Below are 16,221 nucleotides of genomic sequence, written 5' to 3'. Positions count from 1 at the left end.
CTATTTCTTTATTTTATAAGAAATATTAAGATTCTTAAAAACCTTCAAGAGACATGAAGTAAAGAATCTGTAGCATTAGAAACATACAGATCCTGGTTCAAATCAGGCGATGCAATAATTCCATATGATCTCACCATTTTTCCGCTCACTAAGTGGAGGTAAATTGGGATTCCTGCCAGGGTGAAGGCCCAGGGTCAGCTCAGGCTGCAGGGAGAGCTCCTGCAATTCATTGGCAACCGCTTCACTCTGGGGGCTGGGGGCCGCAGACAGGGACACCAGCACAGGTTCATCATCATTTTCGCCAGCCCCTCCTCCGTCCAGGCCATTCACAGCAATGACGGAAGGGGGCAGGCACACCACACTGGAGAAATCCACTTTGGCTTTCGTGATGGCAACCTAGAAATGGAGAAAAAAAAAGTTTAGGTGGTACCATAAAGAAATCACACCACTGAGTATATGCTGAATACTAACATTATAAATTACATAAGCGGAAAACCACCATTATTCTTAACAGCTTTTTGTAAAGCAAGCTAACGCTGTTATTAAATATGCTCACAGAATGCGTGCATTTCAAGTTTCACACTGTCCTCCCAACTAGTTCACTTGGGAGGACAACACACAAATGAACTAAAAACACTGTACAAACATATAATGAGCTAAAAGGAAACACTGGTCAGGAGAAATAACTGTGAGATAAATGTTACTGAGCTAGGGTTGTGGCTCAGCAGTAGAGAGCTTGTCTTGCACATGTGAGACCCTGGGTTCGATCCTCAGCACCACATAAAAAGAAATAAGTGAAATAAAGGTATTGTGTCCAACTACAACTAAAAAAATTAACATTAAAAAAAATAAATAAGGGGCTGGGATTGTGGCTCAGTGGTAGAGTGCTCGCCTACCATGCATGAGGCACTGGGTTCGATCCTCAGCACCACATAAACGTAAAATAAAAATATTGTGTCCACCTAAAGCTAAAAAATAAATATTAAAAATAAATGTTACCTTCCAACTACTAAGGGAGAGTATCTTGAGAAATAGCATTTAGAGAGTAGCTCCATAGTATTAAAATATCATATTGGACCAACATATCTGAGGGAGGAAAATTCTTAAAGAAAACAGTTTCCTGGGCTGGGGATGTGGCTCAGTGGTACAGTGCTCGCCTAGCATGCTTGAGGCACTGAGTTCAATCCTCAGCACCACATAAATGTAAAATAAAGATATTGTATCCACTTAAAACTAAAAAATAAATATAAAAAAAAAGAAAAAGAAAACAGTTTCCAAATCATTCAATTCCATAAAGAAATACCAATACATGGGCTGGGGTTGTGGCTCAGTGATAGAGTGCTTGTCTAGAACACGGGAGGCACTGAGTTCAAACCTCAGCACCACATAAAAATGAAATAAAGATATTGTGCCGACCTACAACTAAAAAATAAATACTAAAAAAAAAGAAAAAAGAAATACCAATACAAAGATATCTCTTTGATGATGGACATTAGTTCAAATAGTTTAACTTAAATGAATATTCAACCATAGTACCCAAAACTAGGATGTTAAAAACAAAATACCTAGAAACATGAAAAGAACAAAATATTTAAAATGACAAAGAGCCAGGTGTGGTTGCACAAACCTATAATCCTGGCACTAGGAGGCTAAGGTGGGAGAATCACTTGAGCCCATGTGCTTGAACCAGCCTAAGCAAGAGAGTAAAACCCCACCTCAGAAAAATAAAATTTAGAAATAAAATTTTTAAAAAGACAAAGATATAAATAACATGAAAATATTTTCAACAACATGAGAATTAATAATTAATTAAAATATACAAATTCAAGCCAGTGCTGGAGAGGCTGAGTCAAGAGAATCATAAGTTCAAAGCCAACCTCAGCAACTCAGCAAGACCCTGTCTCAAAATAAAACATGAAAAGGCTGGGGATATAGCTCAGTGGTTAAGCACCCCTGGATTCAATCACCAGGTACTCTCCTGAAAAAAATATAATATAAATTGAGAATAATTTTTACAAAGCATTTCAAATGTGGAAATATATATATTCTAAAGTTGTGTTTAAGACCTAAGAAAAAACTAAGACATAAATAGGTATAGTCATATAAAAATAGTACACAGAGCAAAGTATACCAAAACACAGAACAAGGGTTATGTCTGATTGAACTATAAAAGTTTCTTTCTTCGGCGGGAGGGGTGGGGGCTGGGGTTGTGGCTCAGTGGTAGAGTGCTTGCCTAGCATGTGTGAGGCACTGGGTTTGATTCTCAGCATAAAATTTTTTTAAGTTTTTTCTTTCTTCTTTCTAAATTTATTTTTTTATATTTAATTTTTAGTTTTAGGTGGACACATATGTTTCTTTTTTTAATTTTTTTTTAGATGTTGATGGATCTTTATTTTATTCATTTTATTTTTAAATGTGGTGCTGAGAATCGAACCCAGGGCCTCACACATGCTAGGCAAGTGCTCTGCCACTGACCACAACTCCAGCCCCAACAATATCTTTATTTTATATTTATTTGGTGCTGAGGATCAAACCCAATGCCTCATGCATGCTAGGTGAGCACTTACCACTGAGCCAAACAAAACTCCAGCCCCCAAATTTATTTTTAAGTCAACAAATTGAATTGTATGTATTTATCATGTACACATTATACTTTCACGCATATACACATTATGGAATAGTTATTTACTTTCTTATAGATTCCAAATTCTCACTAAAACTGTTGCTTTTGTGATTAAAAAAAAAAAAAAAAAAAAAAAGCTATATAGTTCTTGATCTAGAAATGGAAATGCCCTGGGAGTTCCTTACAGACTGTAGCAAAGACTTTAAAAAACAACAAAATAGGGCTGGGTTTATGGTTCAGTGGCAGAGCACTTGCCTCGTACATGTGAGGCACTGGGTTCTATCCTCAGCACCACATAAAAATAAACAAAATAAAGACATTGTGTCCATCTATAACTAAAAAATTAAAAAAAAAATACCACCTAGCCATAAAATTTTTAAAAACCAGTGAAAACTAAAAGACCATTAAAATCTATCTTCATGTAAGGCAACAGTGTCCCCAAAACTGACTGCAGTTCTGGCTGATCTATTTCATAAATATAAATTAATTGGAAAAGGTCCAGATGAGAGTAATGAAGTTGGGAGGTGAAATTATAAATAAAGTTAATAAGAAGGAATTTCTACTCAAAAAAAAAAAAAAAAGAAAAAACTGGGGCTGGGATTGGGGCTCAGCGGTAGAGCTCTCGCCTCCCACATGCAAGACCCTGGGTTCGATCCTCAGCACCACATACAAAAATAAACAAGTGAAATAAAGGTGTTGTGTCCAACTACAACTTAAAAAAAAAAAAAAACTGGAAGAAAATTTGGGAAATAGCATTTAGTGAGTAGCTGCATAGTATTAAAGTATCATATTTACAAGTTACAAGTTCAACGGAAAAATATTAGGGAATAAATATTCAAAGAGGTAGTATGAAAAAACACTGGGAAAAGGGTTTCTTTAAGGGTGTGAACAGTTTTAGGAATTTGAAGCAAATGTCTACTAAGAAAATCCAGAATCTAACCTTCAAGGAATTATTTTCCATCTTGACTATGATTTATCTTTATTTAAATAATATCTCTGGGTGTATTAGAAAGAAAATTATATAAGAGTAATTTATTTGGCTCAGTATTCTCTTTGCCTTTGATTCTGAAAGAGCATGTTTGCTTTCTTTAACAACAGCCATTGCAGACTAAAAATGTCAATTTTATTTATTTAGTTAGTTAGCTAGTTGTAGATAGACACTATATCTTTGTTTTATTTATTTATTTTTTATGTGGTGCTAAGGATCGAACCCAGTGCCTCACACATGCATGGCAAGCATTCAACCACTGAGCTACAATCCCAGCCCCTAAAAATGTCAATTTTATGACATTTGTGGACCCCTTGCAACCTGACCTCCTTAGGACAGCAGTCCTCAATAACTTTCCCACCTTATCTATCTCATCTCTCTATATATACATTTAATATACTATTCTCTCTACATTTGAGTATGTTTGGTAACATTCTTATAATATTTTATTCAAAACAATATTATTCCATAGAACAAAGACTTAGTAAAGCATAAAGTAAAGGTGCCTTAACCTTGACTTTAAGAAACAGGCCAGAAGTATAAACATTGACAAAAGAAAAGAGAATACTTCAGCATAAAATGTACACACTGATTTATTTCTCTAGCAAACAAACTGCTCTCTACTCATTTTCAAATGAGTAAAAGGAGAAAAATCCCAGTAGACTGTGACAATCTATAGAACAAGCTCCAAAATGTTGAGGGCTAGCCCTAGAGGATTAAGCCCTCGTATCAATTCCTTCCTTACTGTAAAATTAACACCATGTTTTAGTATTGTAGGTTCATAATTCTACTAAATCCAAAACAAAACTTTGTTTTTCATCAAAGGATCACTAACTCTAATTGCTGGGCTGCTGATTCACATATGATCAGTATCAGCCAGGAAAAAAAAAAAAAAAAAACATGGGGGCAGGGTCATCTCCCACAACCCATCTGTTCCCTCTCTTGCTGGCCTGATTCGCTTCATCTTTCCTCCATACCACCCAACCCCCTTTGGGGGCTGCATGCCTTCTGCCAGCACAGAGCAACATATGTAACCAGAAGCAACAGCACAAAATGTTGTTAGGGAAATGGAAGAGCTCAGGCACACAGCTGATAACTCTAAAATACAAGTCCTAGACTAGCAGGATCCTTTATTATGGCCCATGACAGGACTGGTTTCATGCAACCAAATGGCAGGGCTCTTCTGAAACTGGAACAGTTTTTCTGAATATAAGTTTTTCTGTATAAAAAATTGTTTTAATCAACTGGGCCCAGTGGCACACACCTATAATCTCAGCGGCACAAGAGACTGAGGCAGGAGGATCACAAGTTCAAAGCCAGCCTCAGCAATGGCAAGGCAAAAGGTAACTCAGTGAGATCTTGTCTCTAAACAAAATACAAAACAGGGCTGGGGATGTGCCCCTGAGTTCAAACCCCAGTACCAAAAAATAATAATAATAAATTGTTTTGGGGCTGGGGATGTGGCTCAAGCGGTAGCGCGCTCACCTGGCATGTGTGCGGCCCAGGTTCAATTCTCAGCACCACATATAAACAAAGATGTTGTGTCTGCCAAAAAACTAAAAAATAAATATTAAAATTCTCTCTCTCTCTCTCTCTAAAAAAAAAATAATAATAAATTGTTTTAATCAATTAATGACCTTTATTCTAACTAGGCAGATGTTTCCTTTTATTTTGATTTATTTTCAATATAGTATGTAAATCATGAAAACTCTTGGTGTCTAAGCAGTTTTTTGGTTTTTTGTTTGTTTGTTTTGTGTGTGTGTGTGTGTGTGTGTGTGTGTGTGTGTGTAATTGACATGAAAGAGCTGGATAAGTGTTTCCTGAGAGCCTACCACATATATACTAGGTAAGGTCCCACGTATCATAGAAGATAAAGATGACAAAGGAAATAAGTTTTTTATTTCCAGTTTTTATAGGTATAGATGATGCAACACTGAATATGGAAAACAAGTTTGTTTGTTTTGTTTTGGACTGGGGATTGAACCCAGGCAGGGGCGCTCTACCACTGAGCCACATTCCCAGCCCTGTTTGTATTTTATGTTAGAGACAGGGTCTCACTGAGATGAGCAATTGGCTTTGAACTCTTAAACCTCCAGCCTCAGCCTCCGGAGCTGCTGGGATTACAGATGTGCCCCAGTGTGGCCAAATGGAAAACAAGTCTTGATTAACTAACTGCTCTTAACCTCTGTCACTACCACCCCCACCATCTTCAGATGTCTTTAAAACTATTTTTCAGTACTTCTAAAAATGGCAAAGAAAAAGTCTTCCTGATTCCTGTTCATGTTGGAGATCATCTAAAAACAAGGAGTACATCAAATAGAAAAATAAATAATCTATCTCAAAATCATGGAATTTTGTGCTCGGTGCTCGGTGGTGGAGCACTTGCCTCAAACATGTGAGGCAATGGGTTTGATCCTTAGCACCACAAAAATAAATAAATAGATAGATAGATAGATAGATAGATAGATAGAAGTTATTGTGTCCATCTACAACTAAAAATTAAAAAAAAAAATGGAAGAGTGATGTGGCAGACAAAAGATTGCTACAAATTCTAACACCTCCCCCTCCCACTGACAGGTGGGATCTATTCTTCTCCCCTTGAATCTGAGCTGGCCTCCACATTTACCAATAGGGTATAATGAAAAGAGATGTTTTGTCAGTTCTTAGTCTAGAATTTAAGAGGATTGACAGTTAATACCTTGGATTCTTGGCACGCTCTGCCCCCACATAAGAAGTTCCACTACCCTAAAAGAAAGACCTTTAGAAGAGGTCTCACGATACAGAGGAAGAAAAGGGGTACAGCTGATAATAGACTTTCAGATATCCCCACAGGTGTCAGGTACATGAGCAAAGCCACACAAGCACAGTCATCTGCTGAATGCCAAAAAATGGGCATCACATCACATAGGCCCAGGTTAGCAATGTAAGGAACAGAAGAATTTCCAAACTAAGCCCTGCCCAGATTTCTCAACAGCAATACTGTAAATGCTTCGTATGATCCTAAGAACTTAGCAAGACCCTGTCTAAAAATTAAAACATTAAAAAGGCTGAGGATGTGGCTCAGTGGTAAAATATCCCCGTGTTCAATCCCTGGTACCAAAAAAAAGAAGGAAGGAAAAAAAAAAGAGAGAGAAAGACTGATGACCTACAATTACTTACACAGCCTATGAACTATCAATCAAATGTGAGGGCATTCCAGGTAATAAAAAATTTTACTCCCAAGTAACTTTTTCAGAAAGTTTTCCAGATGTGTTCCACCAAAACCAGGGAATGAACAAAGATAAAAAGACAAGAGGATCCAAGCATCAGGAACTCCAACCCAGGAGAAAAAGAAGCAAGGCAAAACTCAAAGGCAGGCCAAGAAAGTCACAAGCACAGACCAGAGCAGAAACAAAGGAACTCTAGGAGGAAAATATCAAAGAGTGCTATGGTTGGTTAATCCACCTTTCAGTGATGGTGGTGGCGGCTCTGGGAACTGATTACACCTAGCATACTTCACCATTGAGCCACATGCCCAGGGTTTTTTTTTTTTTGTATTTTTTTTTTTTTTTTAATTTTGAGATACAGACTCCGTGAATTACTGAGGCTGGCCTCAAACTTGCAATCCTCCTGCCTCAGCCTCCTGAGTCTCTAGGATTATAGGTGTGAGCCACTGCACCCAGCCAGGGTGCAGTGGCTTGAATGTGTCACCCAAAAGTTCCTGTGTTGGCAACTTAATTCCTGAATTCACATGATAAAAGCATTTGGAAGGGGGGCCTTTGGGGAGCAATTAGGATTAGATGAGGATAGTGGGGCCCCCATGATGGCTAGAGTGATTTCCTAAGAAGAGGAAGGGACTTGAACTAGCACTCTTGCTTTGTCTCACCATGTGATGCCCTCTATTACATTATGATGCAGCAAGGCAACCTGCACCAGATGCAGGTGTCATGTTCTCAGACTTCCCAGCTTTCAGAACTGTGAGCTAAATAAACTAATATTACTATAAATTATCCAGTTTCTAGTATTTTGTTATAGCAACAGAAAACAGACAAGGCCAATGGATAAATATCTTGATAAATTATCTAATAAGCTTAACCATGTAGAAAATTGTAGGATTTTCTAAGGATGTAGCTCAGTGGGAGAGTGTGTACTTAGCATATACAAGGTCCTAGTTTCAATCCCTAGCATCACAAAAAACAAACAAACAAATCCAAAATTATATTTAAGACTTGAGAGCCTCAAAAAGTACAGATAGAATTACTGGAACTTATAGAGAAAACTGAGCAAAAATTTTGCTACAGGCAATTATCAACTTCAGAAAAAAAAATTTACAAGAAAAGGAAACTCAAATAAAACCATAAGATACCATTATGCTAAGCAGTGAACAATATTCATACATTTATAATAATGTCAACATTGAATTCAGATTTAACCAAAAACTATAATACAACCTCTTTGGGAAGATGGCAAAAGGGATGAGACAAATTTTCTTTTACTATAATAAGCAGTGAGTATATAAGGTCTAAAATCACTATTGAGAAACCACTGTAGTGGGGCATGGTGGTGCATGCCTGTAATCCCAGCAGGTGGCGCATGCTTGTAATTCGAGCAACTGGGGAGACTGAGGCAGGATTGCAAATTCAAAGCCAGCCTCAGCAATTTAGGGAGGTCCAAAGCAATGGAGGGAGACACTGTCTCAAAACAAAAAATAAAAAAAGGATGGAGCTCTCTCTCTCTTCCCCCTCTCCTCTCTCCCTCTCCCCCCTCCCTCTCCTCCCTCTCCTTCTCTCTCTCTCCCCCTCCTCTCCCCCTCTCCCTCCCTCCCTCTCTCTCTCTCTCTCTCTCTCTCTCTCCACCCCCTTCTCTTCTGCGACTGGCCTTTAGGACTGACCTCTTCGTCCTGCTAATAAAATCTCAGACAGGTAAACGATTGTTTCGGAGGAGCTTTTCAGTCTTCCTACAGATATGGGCTGGAGAAGCCATAGAAGGTTGTGAGCAGAGCTTAATGAGCAATTCTGGTGGGAGCTCAGAAGACCAGAATGCTGTTAGAAATGTGGACAGTAAAGACTGTACTCATGAGTTTTCAGAGGGGAATGGGGACTCTATTGGGAATCAGACTAGAGAATATTCATGTTACATTCCAGCAAAGAAGTTGTCTACATTTTGCCCATGCCCTGACATTTTCTGTGAAGGTGAATTTAAAGGTAATGGACTAATAATCTGGTGGAAGAAATTTCAAGGAAGCACAGCATTCAGGCCTGGGTGGCCTGGGTGTTGCTGGCAGATTTTAGCTAGGTTTACTGTGAAAATTGGAAGCAGAGAGATTTGGAAAACTTTGCTGGTCAAAGAAGCCCAGGTAAAATTGGGGCCAAGGAATTTCCTGTAAAGATGGTCATCAATAAAGAGAAGTTAAGTACTTTGCTGAGACAAAGGAAAGATACCCTGAGGGCATCTCAGGAGTCAGCAAAACCACACCCATTGCAGGCTCAAGGGTGTAGAAGCCAAAACCTGTTTGAGAGACTTTGGACCTAGGCTTGCATAGGGTTGCCTAGAAAGAAGTTTCCCCAGGATTAATTTCACTGTGTTTGATTGTCCAGGCATTCAGAGGTCACTGCAGTAATGATCTAAGGGAATGGACTAAGGGGGCCAGGCTACAGCTTGAGCTGACTTCAGACCTCAGCATCATTCACATGGTGCTAGTTCTGCATGGATGCAGGACACTGGAATTAAGGGATACCGGAAGTTTACACTGAAATTTCAGAGAAAGGCCTGGAAGGCCAGGGAAAGTGCAGCAGGTCAGAATCCCTGCAGGCAGCCCCTGAAATATCAATGCTCTGAGAAGGAAGCCAAAGATGCACTGCAGACACTCTGGATTAAGAGATGCCAACAACATGGAATATCTGCTGGGGAAAGAGGCTAGCTGTGGACAGAGCCAGCTTAAGAGAAAGGCCATTTGGACTGCAACTGGCAAGGCCATAGGGGTGGAGCTGCACAAGCCCTTTGAAGATCACATTTTGCCCTTATGTGCACTGAATACAGAACATAGAGAGAGCTACAGGACTTGTTTTTCCTAGCTGGATTTTGGTCTTGTGTTGGGCCCATCACTTTTTTCTATACCCCCATTTCTTCCTTTTGGAATGGGAATGCTTACTGTGTGCCAATATATATTAGATATATGCAACTTGCCTTTGATCTATACAGGGGCTCATAATCAAAAGTTTGCCTTCACCTCAGATGAGACTTTGGACTTGGACTTTTGGGCAAAACTGGGGCTGTTAAGACTATGGGGACTCTTGAAAATGGACCACATGCATTTTGCATTATGAAATGGACATGAGTTTTGGGGACCCAGAGGTGGAATGTTGAGGTTTGGATGAGCTATCCCCCAAACTCGTATGTTAATACAAGAGTTGAAATGATTAGATTATAAGAACTGTAACATAAAAAAAGGGGGGGGATGGAATGTGGCTCAGTGGTTAAGCACCCCTGGGTTCAACCCCCAGTACAGAAAAAAAAAGGGGGTGGGGGAAAGAGCCAACATGTACACATATTTAGAAACATGGAAGAGAATACCAGAAGAGATTTTGCCCCAGGAATTGCTTAGCACCTTGCCTTTGCTGAGGCTAAGTGTGAACTCATGATACTCCTGCCTCAACCTCCCGAGTGCTAGGATTATGGGCGTGCACTGTGGTGCCCAGCTCCAGAAGAGTTTTGAGGTAATTGCTTCTAAGTAATAAGACTGGGGTAAGGGAGAGTCAAACTTAGAGAAAACCATACAGTTCTCAACTAAGTGGCAAACCAGTGATACAGATATCCTAATGCCAATAAATTATGTGGCTCTGAATACTTCAGGTTTTCAGTTCCTCTTCATTCTAGTGGGAATCAAGTCTTTCCTCTTCCCCCAACTTGGGAATCAAGTCCCCCAAGTCTTTCCTCTTCCCCCAACAAAATGGGTAACAGTAACCATATAACACTACCTCTCCAATTACAACAGTGCAAGGCCCTTCTCTACTGCTTCATTTCTCACCACTCCCCTTTATATGCTCCAGCCACATACACCTGTTATGCTATTCTGTACCTGCCACTGCCCAGAGTTACCTTGACTTCCCCACCCTACTTCTCCCTACTATCCACCCCTCCAACATGTTATGTCTCCACAGACCTTGGCTTGCTGCTATCAGTGCTTACCCTTGCTATATAACGATAAATGCCCCACTAGACAGTAAGTTCACTGAAGAAACTCTGCTTTACTGTCTTTTGTCTCAAGTATCTAGAAACAACCCTTGAAATTGAATAGGGCCTCAATGAATATTTAATTTGCTGACTATAATAACCTCACAGCAACCACATCATATATACAAAGCCAGCACAGTTACAGAACAAAAAGAGGAAAGAGGATTCTATAACAAGTAGGTATAGAAATATATAGAAGTTCAGAAAAAGCTTCTGGGAAAGGCAATAACATTTGAGAACAGCTACTAGGGATGCTGAGGCAAGAGGAACACAACTTTGAAGCCAGTCTGGGCAACTTAGCATGGCCCTATCTCAAAATAACAAAAAAGGACTGGGGATGTGGCTCAGTGGTCTGGTGCCCCTGAGTTCAATCCCTGGGTTATTTATTTATTTATTTATTTATTTATTTATTTAATAAATGAGCAGGATTAAAGAGAGGGGAGATATGTCCATGTTCGCTTGTGGGAGAGAGAGGTATCAAAGACTATCCAAGATTTTAACCTAGAAAAATTGCAAGAATGGTATTCTGGGGCTGCGGTTGTGGCTCCGTGGTAGAGCCCTCGCCTAGCATGTGTGAGGCCCTGGGTTCAATCCTCAGCACCACATATAGATAAATAAATAAAAGCATTGTTACCATCTACAACTAAAAAGTAATTTTAAAAATGGTATTCTGCTAAAAGAAACAAATATAAGAGGAGGAATTTTATCTGAGGGAATAATGAATCTGATTTTGCATATTTGTTCCAGGAGCCAAAGCTGAATAATGGAAACAACATTTGGGTTTCCTTTAAGTGCCAGAGAAGAAAAACATGGAAATGAAGGTAGAATTAAAAAAAAAAAAATACAAGAACAGGAAGAGAATGATGGGGGGGCGGGTGTGAGAATCCTGCATTTGACAGTGATTTATATTCCCTCGTACCTTTCTGCCTATCAAATCTGCCTCACTTGAAAGCTTAGGAAATGTCCAGCCTCAGATCACCTACTCTGAAACTCAGACCATGCCTCCAACTCCTAAAATTATCATATACAGCTGAGTATCTAATTACATATCAGCACTTTCTACTCACACTATTTTAGAAGCCCAATAAAGCTGTAACTTTATAATTCTGAGGGCCAACCAGCTTAAAGACACAAGTAAGCTTAATGGCTTAAATAAAGGGACACGAATTCACCATCTCAAAGTGGCAGAAATAAATAAAAATAGAAGAGAAGTAAAATGTGTATTCCACCTCCTGGTTCAACCCCTTTTCTAGTGACTATCTCTCTTTACCATTTATAATAAACCCCTGCCAGATATCCACAGTCAGGGCATAACCTAAAGGTGTTAGGTACACACAGCAATATCTTCCCTTGTGTGAGAAACACAGACTGCCCTGCAGTCTTATAGCACCTAAAGAAAGGGCAGACCTGATTCTGCTTGATGTACTAAACAAACAGATATGGATCAGGTATTGTTCTAGGCACTGGGAGTTTACATTACGGTAGAAGACCAAAAAATATAAGTAAATAAATTTACAAAATAGATTTCAGATTACAAGTGTCATATGCCAGAGGACCAGGTGGCTAATTCAGATTAAATGCTCAAGAAAGGTCTCATCCAAAAGGTAATACTTGAGTTGAGACTAGAACAGCCAGTACTAAATGAGCACTTATAAGGGAGGCACTTCAAATGTATGTACTCGCTCTTTACAACATTGAGAAATTTATTTATATTATCCAATATTTTATAATTGCAGAGATTAAATAACTTGAACCTGGACAATCAGCCTTCCAAACTCATGCCTCTAACCACCACAATCTGGCCCTGCCTGAATTTGACAAGAAACAGCCAGTCACGCAGAAGGAACAGCATATGCAAGTTCAAAGGCAATGAGGTGGGAAGAGCACAGCGTCCTGATAGAACTGAAGGATCAGTGTGGTCAGACAGGAGAGACAAACAAGTGGATGCCACTGGAAGGCTTTAAGAAAAGAGTGCTATGATCTGATGTCTCTTTTTAAAAATCACTTTAGCAGTTATGTAGAAAGTGAACTGTACCCCCACAAGCTGTTACTTTAGCCTGCATCTGACTTTTGAGTTTGGTCTAATTTACTATTCTGCCTGGCCTCCAATAACAATTCAATGTTATTTTAGATAAAATATTATGACATGTGATCTCTATCTCAACACATCACATCACTAAATTGGGCTAAATAACCTTGAGTTAAGTTTCTCTGAAAAAAAAAAAAATTATTACTATGTGTCCTGTTATCATTGAGAGTCCTATGTGGGGATGTTCTGAAAAGTACAGAAAAACTAACTACAATGTAGTATTTTGTTGCAGACATGTAATAAAAGTTTTACAATTTGCCTTAAACCATCCCTTACCCCTCCCTTACCCCCCCCCCCAACAAAGGCTGCTTGAAATTTAAAGTACTTTTTGGAAAAGATGACTTCATTACATTCTTTGAGTTTTATTCATGCATATAAACATTAAAGATAGGCTATCCTGCTGGGCACAGTGGCACACACCTGTAATCCCAGCAGCTTAGAAGGCTGAGGCAGGAGGATCGCAGGTTCAAAGCCAGCCTCAGCAACTTACCAATGTCCAAAGCAACTTATTAAGACCCTGTCTCAAAATAGAAAAAGGGCTGGGGGGGGGGGGGCTGGGGATGTGGCTCAAGCAGTAGCGTGCTTGCTTGGCATGCGCGGGGCGCTGGGTTTGATCCTCAGCACCACATAAAAATAAAGATGTTGTGTCCACCAAAAACTAAAAATAAATTTTAAAAAAGAGAAAAAGAAAAAGGGCTGGGGGTACTGGGGTTGTGGCTCAGAGGTAGAGCACTCGCCTAGCATGCATGAGGCACTGGGTTTGATCTTCAACAACACCACATAAAAATAAAGATATTGTATCCATCTATAACTAAAAAATAAATATTAAAAAAAGAAAAAGAACAGATGAATGGATAAAGGAAATATGATGGAATATTAGCCATAACAGGAATAACTTTATATCAACATATACTCTACTGTCATGTAAACTTAAAAAAGAATAAAAAGTATATGTCCTTTAAATAAAGAATTCTGAAAAAAATTTGATTTATGAGAGTAAATTTATGAATGAGAGTAAATAAAATAAATTTGAATAAAATATCTAATAATCAAAAAAGAAAAAGAAAAAGGGCTGGGGATATGACTCAGTAGTTGAATATCCCTTAGTTCAATCCCCAGTACCCACCCCACGCCCCGCCCCACCCCAAAAAAAGGCTATCCTCACAATTCCCAATTCGTCTTCTATGGTGTTCAAATGTGCTTCAATTTTTCAATGTGGAATTCTATTTGTCTTTTAGACATTTCTTCTCTAAAAGACAAAGTTATGGATATTTATAAGTCCATATGCCATGTATAAAAGACCTAACTATATTTAAATACAATCTGAACATATTTTGTATATTCCCTCCAAAATCATGCAATCCATTATGAAATAATTTTCAGGTTAAGAATTCTTCAGGGTTGGGGTTGTGGCTCAGTGATAAAGCACTTGCCTAGCACACGTGAGGCACTGGGTTTGATCCTCAGCACTACATACAAATAAATAAATTAATTAAATAAAGGTATTGTGTCTATCTACAACTTAAAAAATATATTAATAAAAATTTAAAAAGAATTCTTCACACATTTCTACTCTTAAACTGTATCCCTGCACACTAAGAAGCCAGGACAATTTGAAATGTTGTCACAGAAAATCTGTGATATAGTATCTGCCATAGTGATACCTGTTCAGGTATGACTAATACAAAAGAAAATCATTTTTTAACATTAACTTTGGAATGAAAAACCTGTTGAAACAAACCTCACCAGAATGAAGGCAGGCAGAGTTGAAAGACAGGACAATGATCACAGTGCTGGGCTTTGTTTCCACACTACAATGGAGTGTTTGAAGAGAAGCCCTACTTCCCAGTGCCGGCAACCTCATATCTTTAGGTTTCCCAATGAGCTTTCTGCCAGTATGACAAAGAACATGCTCTTACTTCGTAAGAGAAATCATGAAGATTTTCCTAAATTCTTGATCAAATATTTGTGAACCCTGGGAATAAACTATCTTGCTATAAAAAGAAAAAAAAGAAACTGTCAAAATTTGGGAGAGGCATCCAAATACAACATATGTACAGACAGCAGTGTCTATTCAAGGCTGCAAAGTGTCTGCAGGTCCCCAGAAGAGGTCAGCTTTGCAGCTCCAGAGCACCTACTGGTGCCATACTGAGCAACTAGTGGTACAAAGGACACACTGATGACAACATTAGAGCTAAGACACTAAGGTAGTGACCAGCATTCATGAATTATTCTTCGGATTATACTTCAATTGTAAAAACCACACTAATCTACTCTGGTAATATTAGTTAAAAAGCAATGGCGGGGAGGGGGGGCTGGGGTTGTGGCTCAGTGGTAGAGTGCTCGCCTCACACGTGCGAGACCCTGGGTTTGATCCTCAGCACCACATAAAAAATAAATAAATAAACAAGTGAAATAAAGGAGTTGTGTCCAACTACAACTAAAAAATAAATTTTAAAAAAAATAAAAAGCAATGGCTCTTCAAGTTACCTTCATGGAATACAGAACAAAATTTGTGGTTTAATGGGCTGAAGTCATGGCTCAGTGGTAGAGCACTCGCCTGGCATGTGCGAGGCCCTGGGATCAATCCTCAGCACCACAGAAAATTTAATTAATTAATTAATTAATTAAAGGTATTGTGTTAAAAAATCCTTAAAAAAAAAAAAAAAAAGATTGTGGTTTAAAATGCCTTTTCATTTTCTCATGATTATTAAAGTCTTCAATAAACAGAGAACCTCTGAAAACATAATACACCTTGACAATTTAAATAAAAATAGCTTCTAAGTCATGGCTCATTATTATTCCTTCTGACAGCCTCTTGCTTCAAATAGTATTACTCTTACCCAATTAATATTCTAAAAAAGGTGCTGAGAATTTCTGGAATAAAATGTAACAGATAGTCTAATACAATGTTAAACTCCACACAATTACATTTAAAGCTTTGAAACAAAGAGGAGAATAGTTGAGGTAAAGATGTTCCTATTCTAAACCAAAAAAAAAAGAAAAATACCATCATGCCCCACATACCACCACTCTGATCAACAACAGACTATATATATGACAGTAATCCCATAGTTTGTATAAGCGCACTCTATGATACGGATGGCAACAAAATGGCCTAACAACATATTTCTGAGAAGCATAACCATTGTTAACCAACATGTGTTTTCAAAACAACAAGTGTTCTCTAGGGCTGGGGATGTGGCTCAATGGTAGAGCACTTGTTTATCATACACAAGGTCCTGGGTTCCATCCCTAGTACCACTTTTAAAAAGAGAAAAAAAAAGTGCTCTCCATAGCACTACAACA

At 38.6% G+C, this 16,221-nt stretch overlaps 1 protein-coding gene across 1 annotated transcript in view; it reads right to left on the bottom strand.

The window, feature by feature from the left end:
* Positions 1-16,221, bottom strand: part of Mrtfa (myocardin related transcription factor A) — a 138,384-nt gene that overhangs the window by 105,479 nt on the left and 16,684 nt on the right. The window contains exon 3 of the mRNA XM_027927488.2: positions 135-396. Within this exon, the coding sequence (XP_027783289.2) occupies positions 135-396 (262 nt within the window). The remainder of the gene's footprint in view (positions 1-134; positions 397-16,221) is intronic.

Source organism: Marmota flaviventris, chromosome 3 (assembly GCF_047511675.1).
Source record: "Marmota flaviventris isolate mMarFla1 chromosome 3, mMarFla1.hap1, whole genome shotgun sequence".
Taxonomy (NCBI): domain Eukaryota; kingdom Metazoa; phylum Chordata; class Mammalia; order Rodentia; family Sciuridae; genus Marmota; species Marmota flaviventris.
The sequence above is the reverse complement of the archived record's forward strand: the minus strand, read 5'-3'. Positions and strand labels throughout refer to the sequence as shown.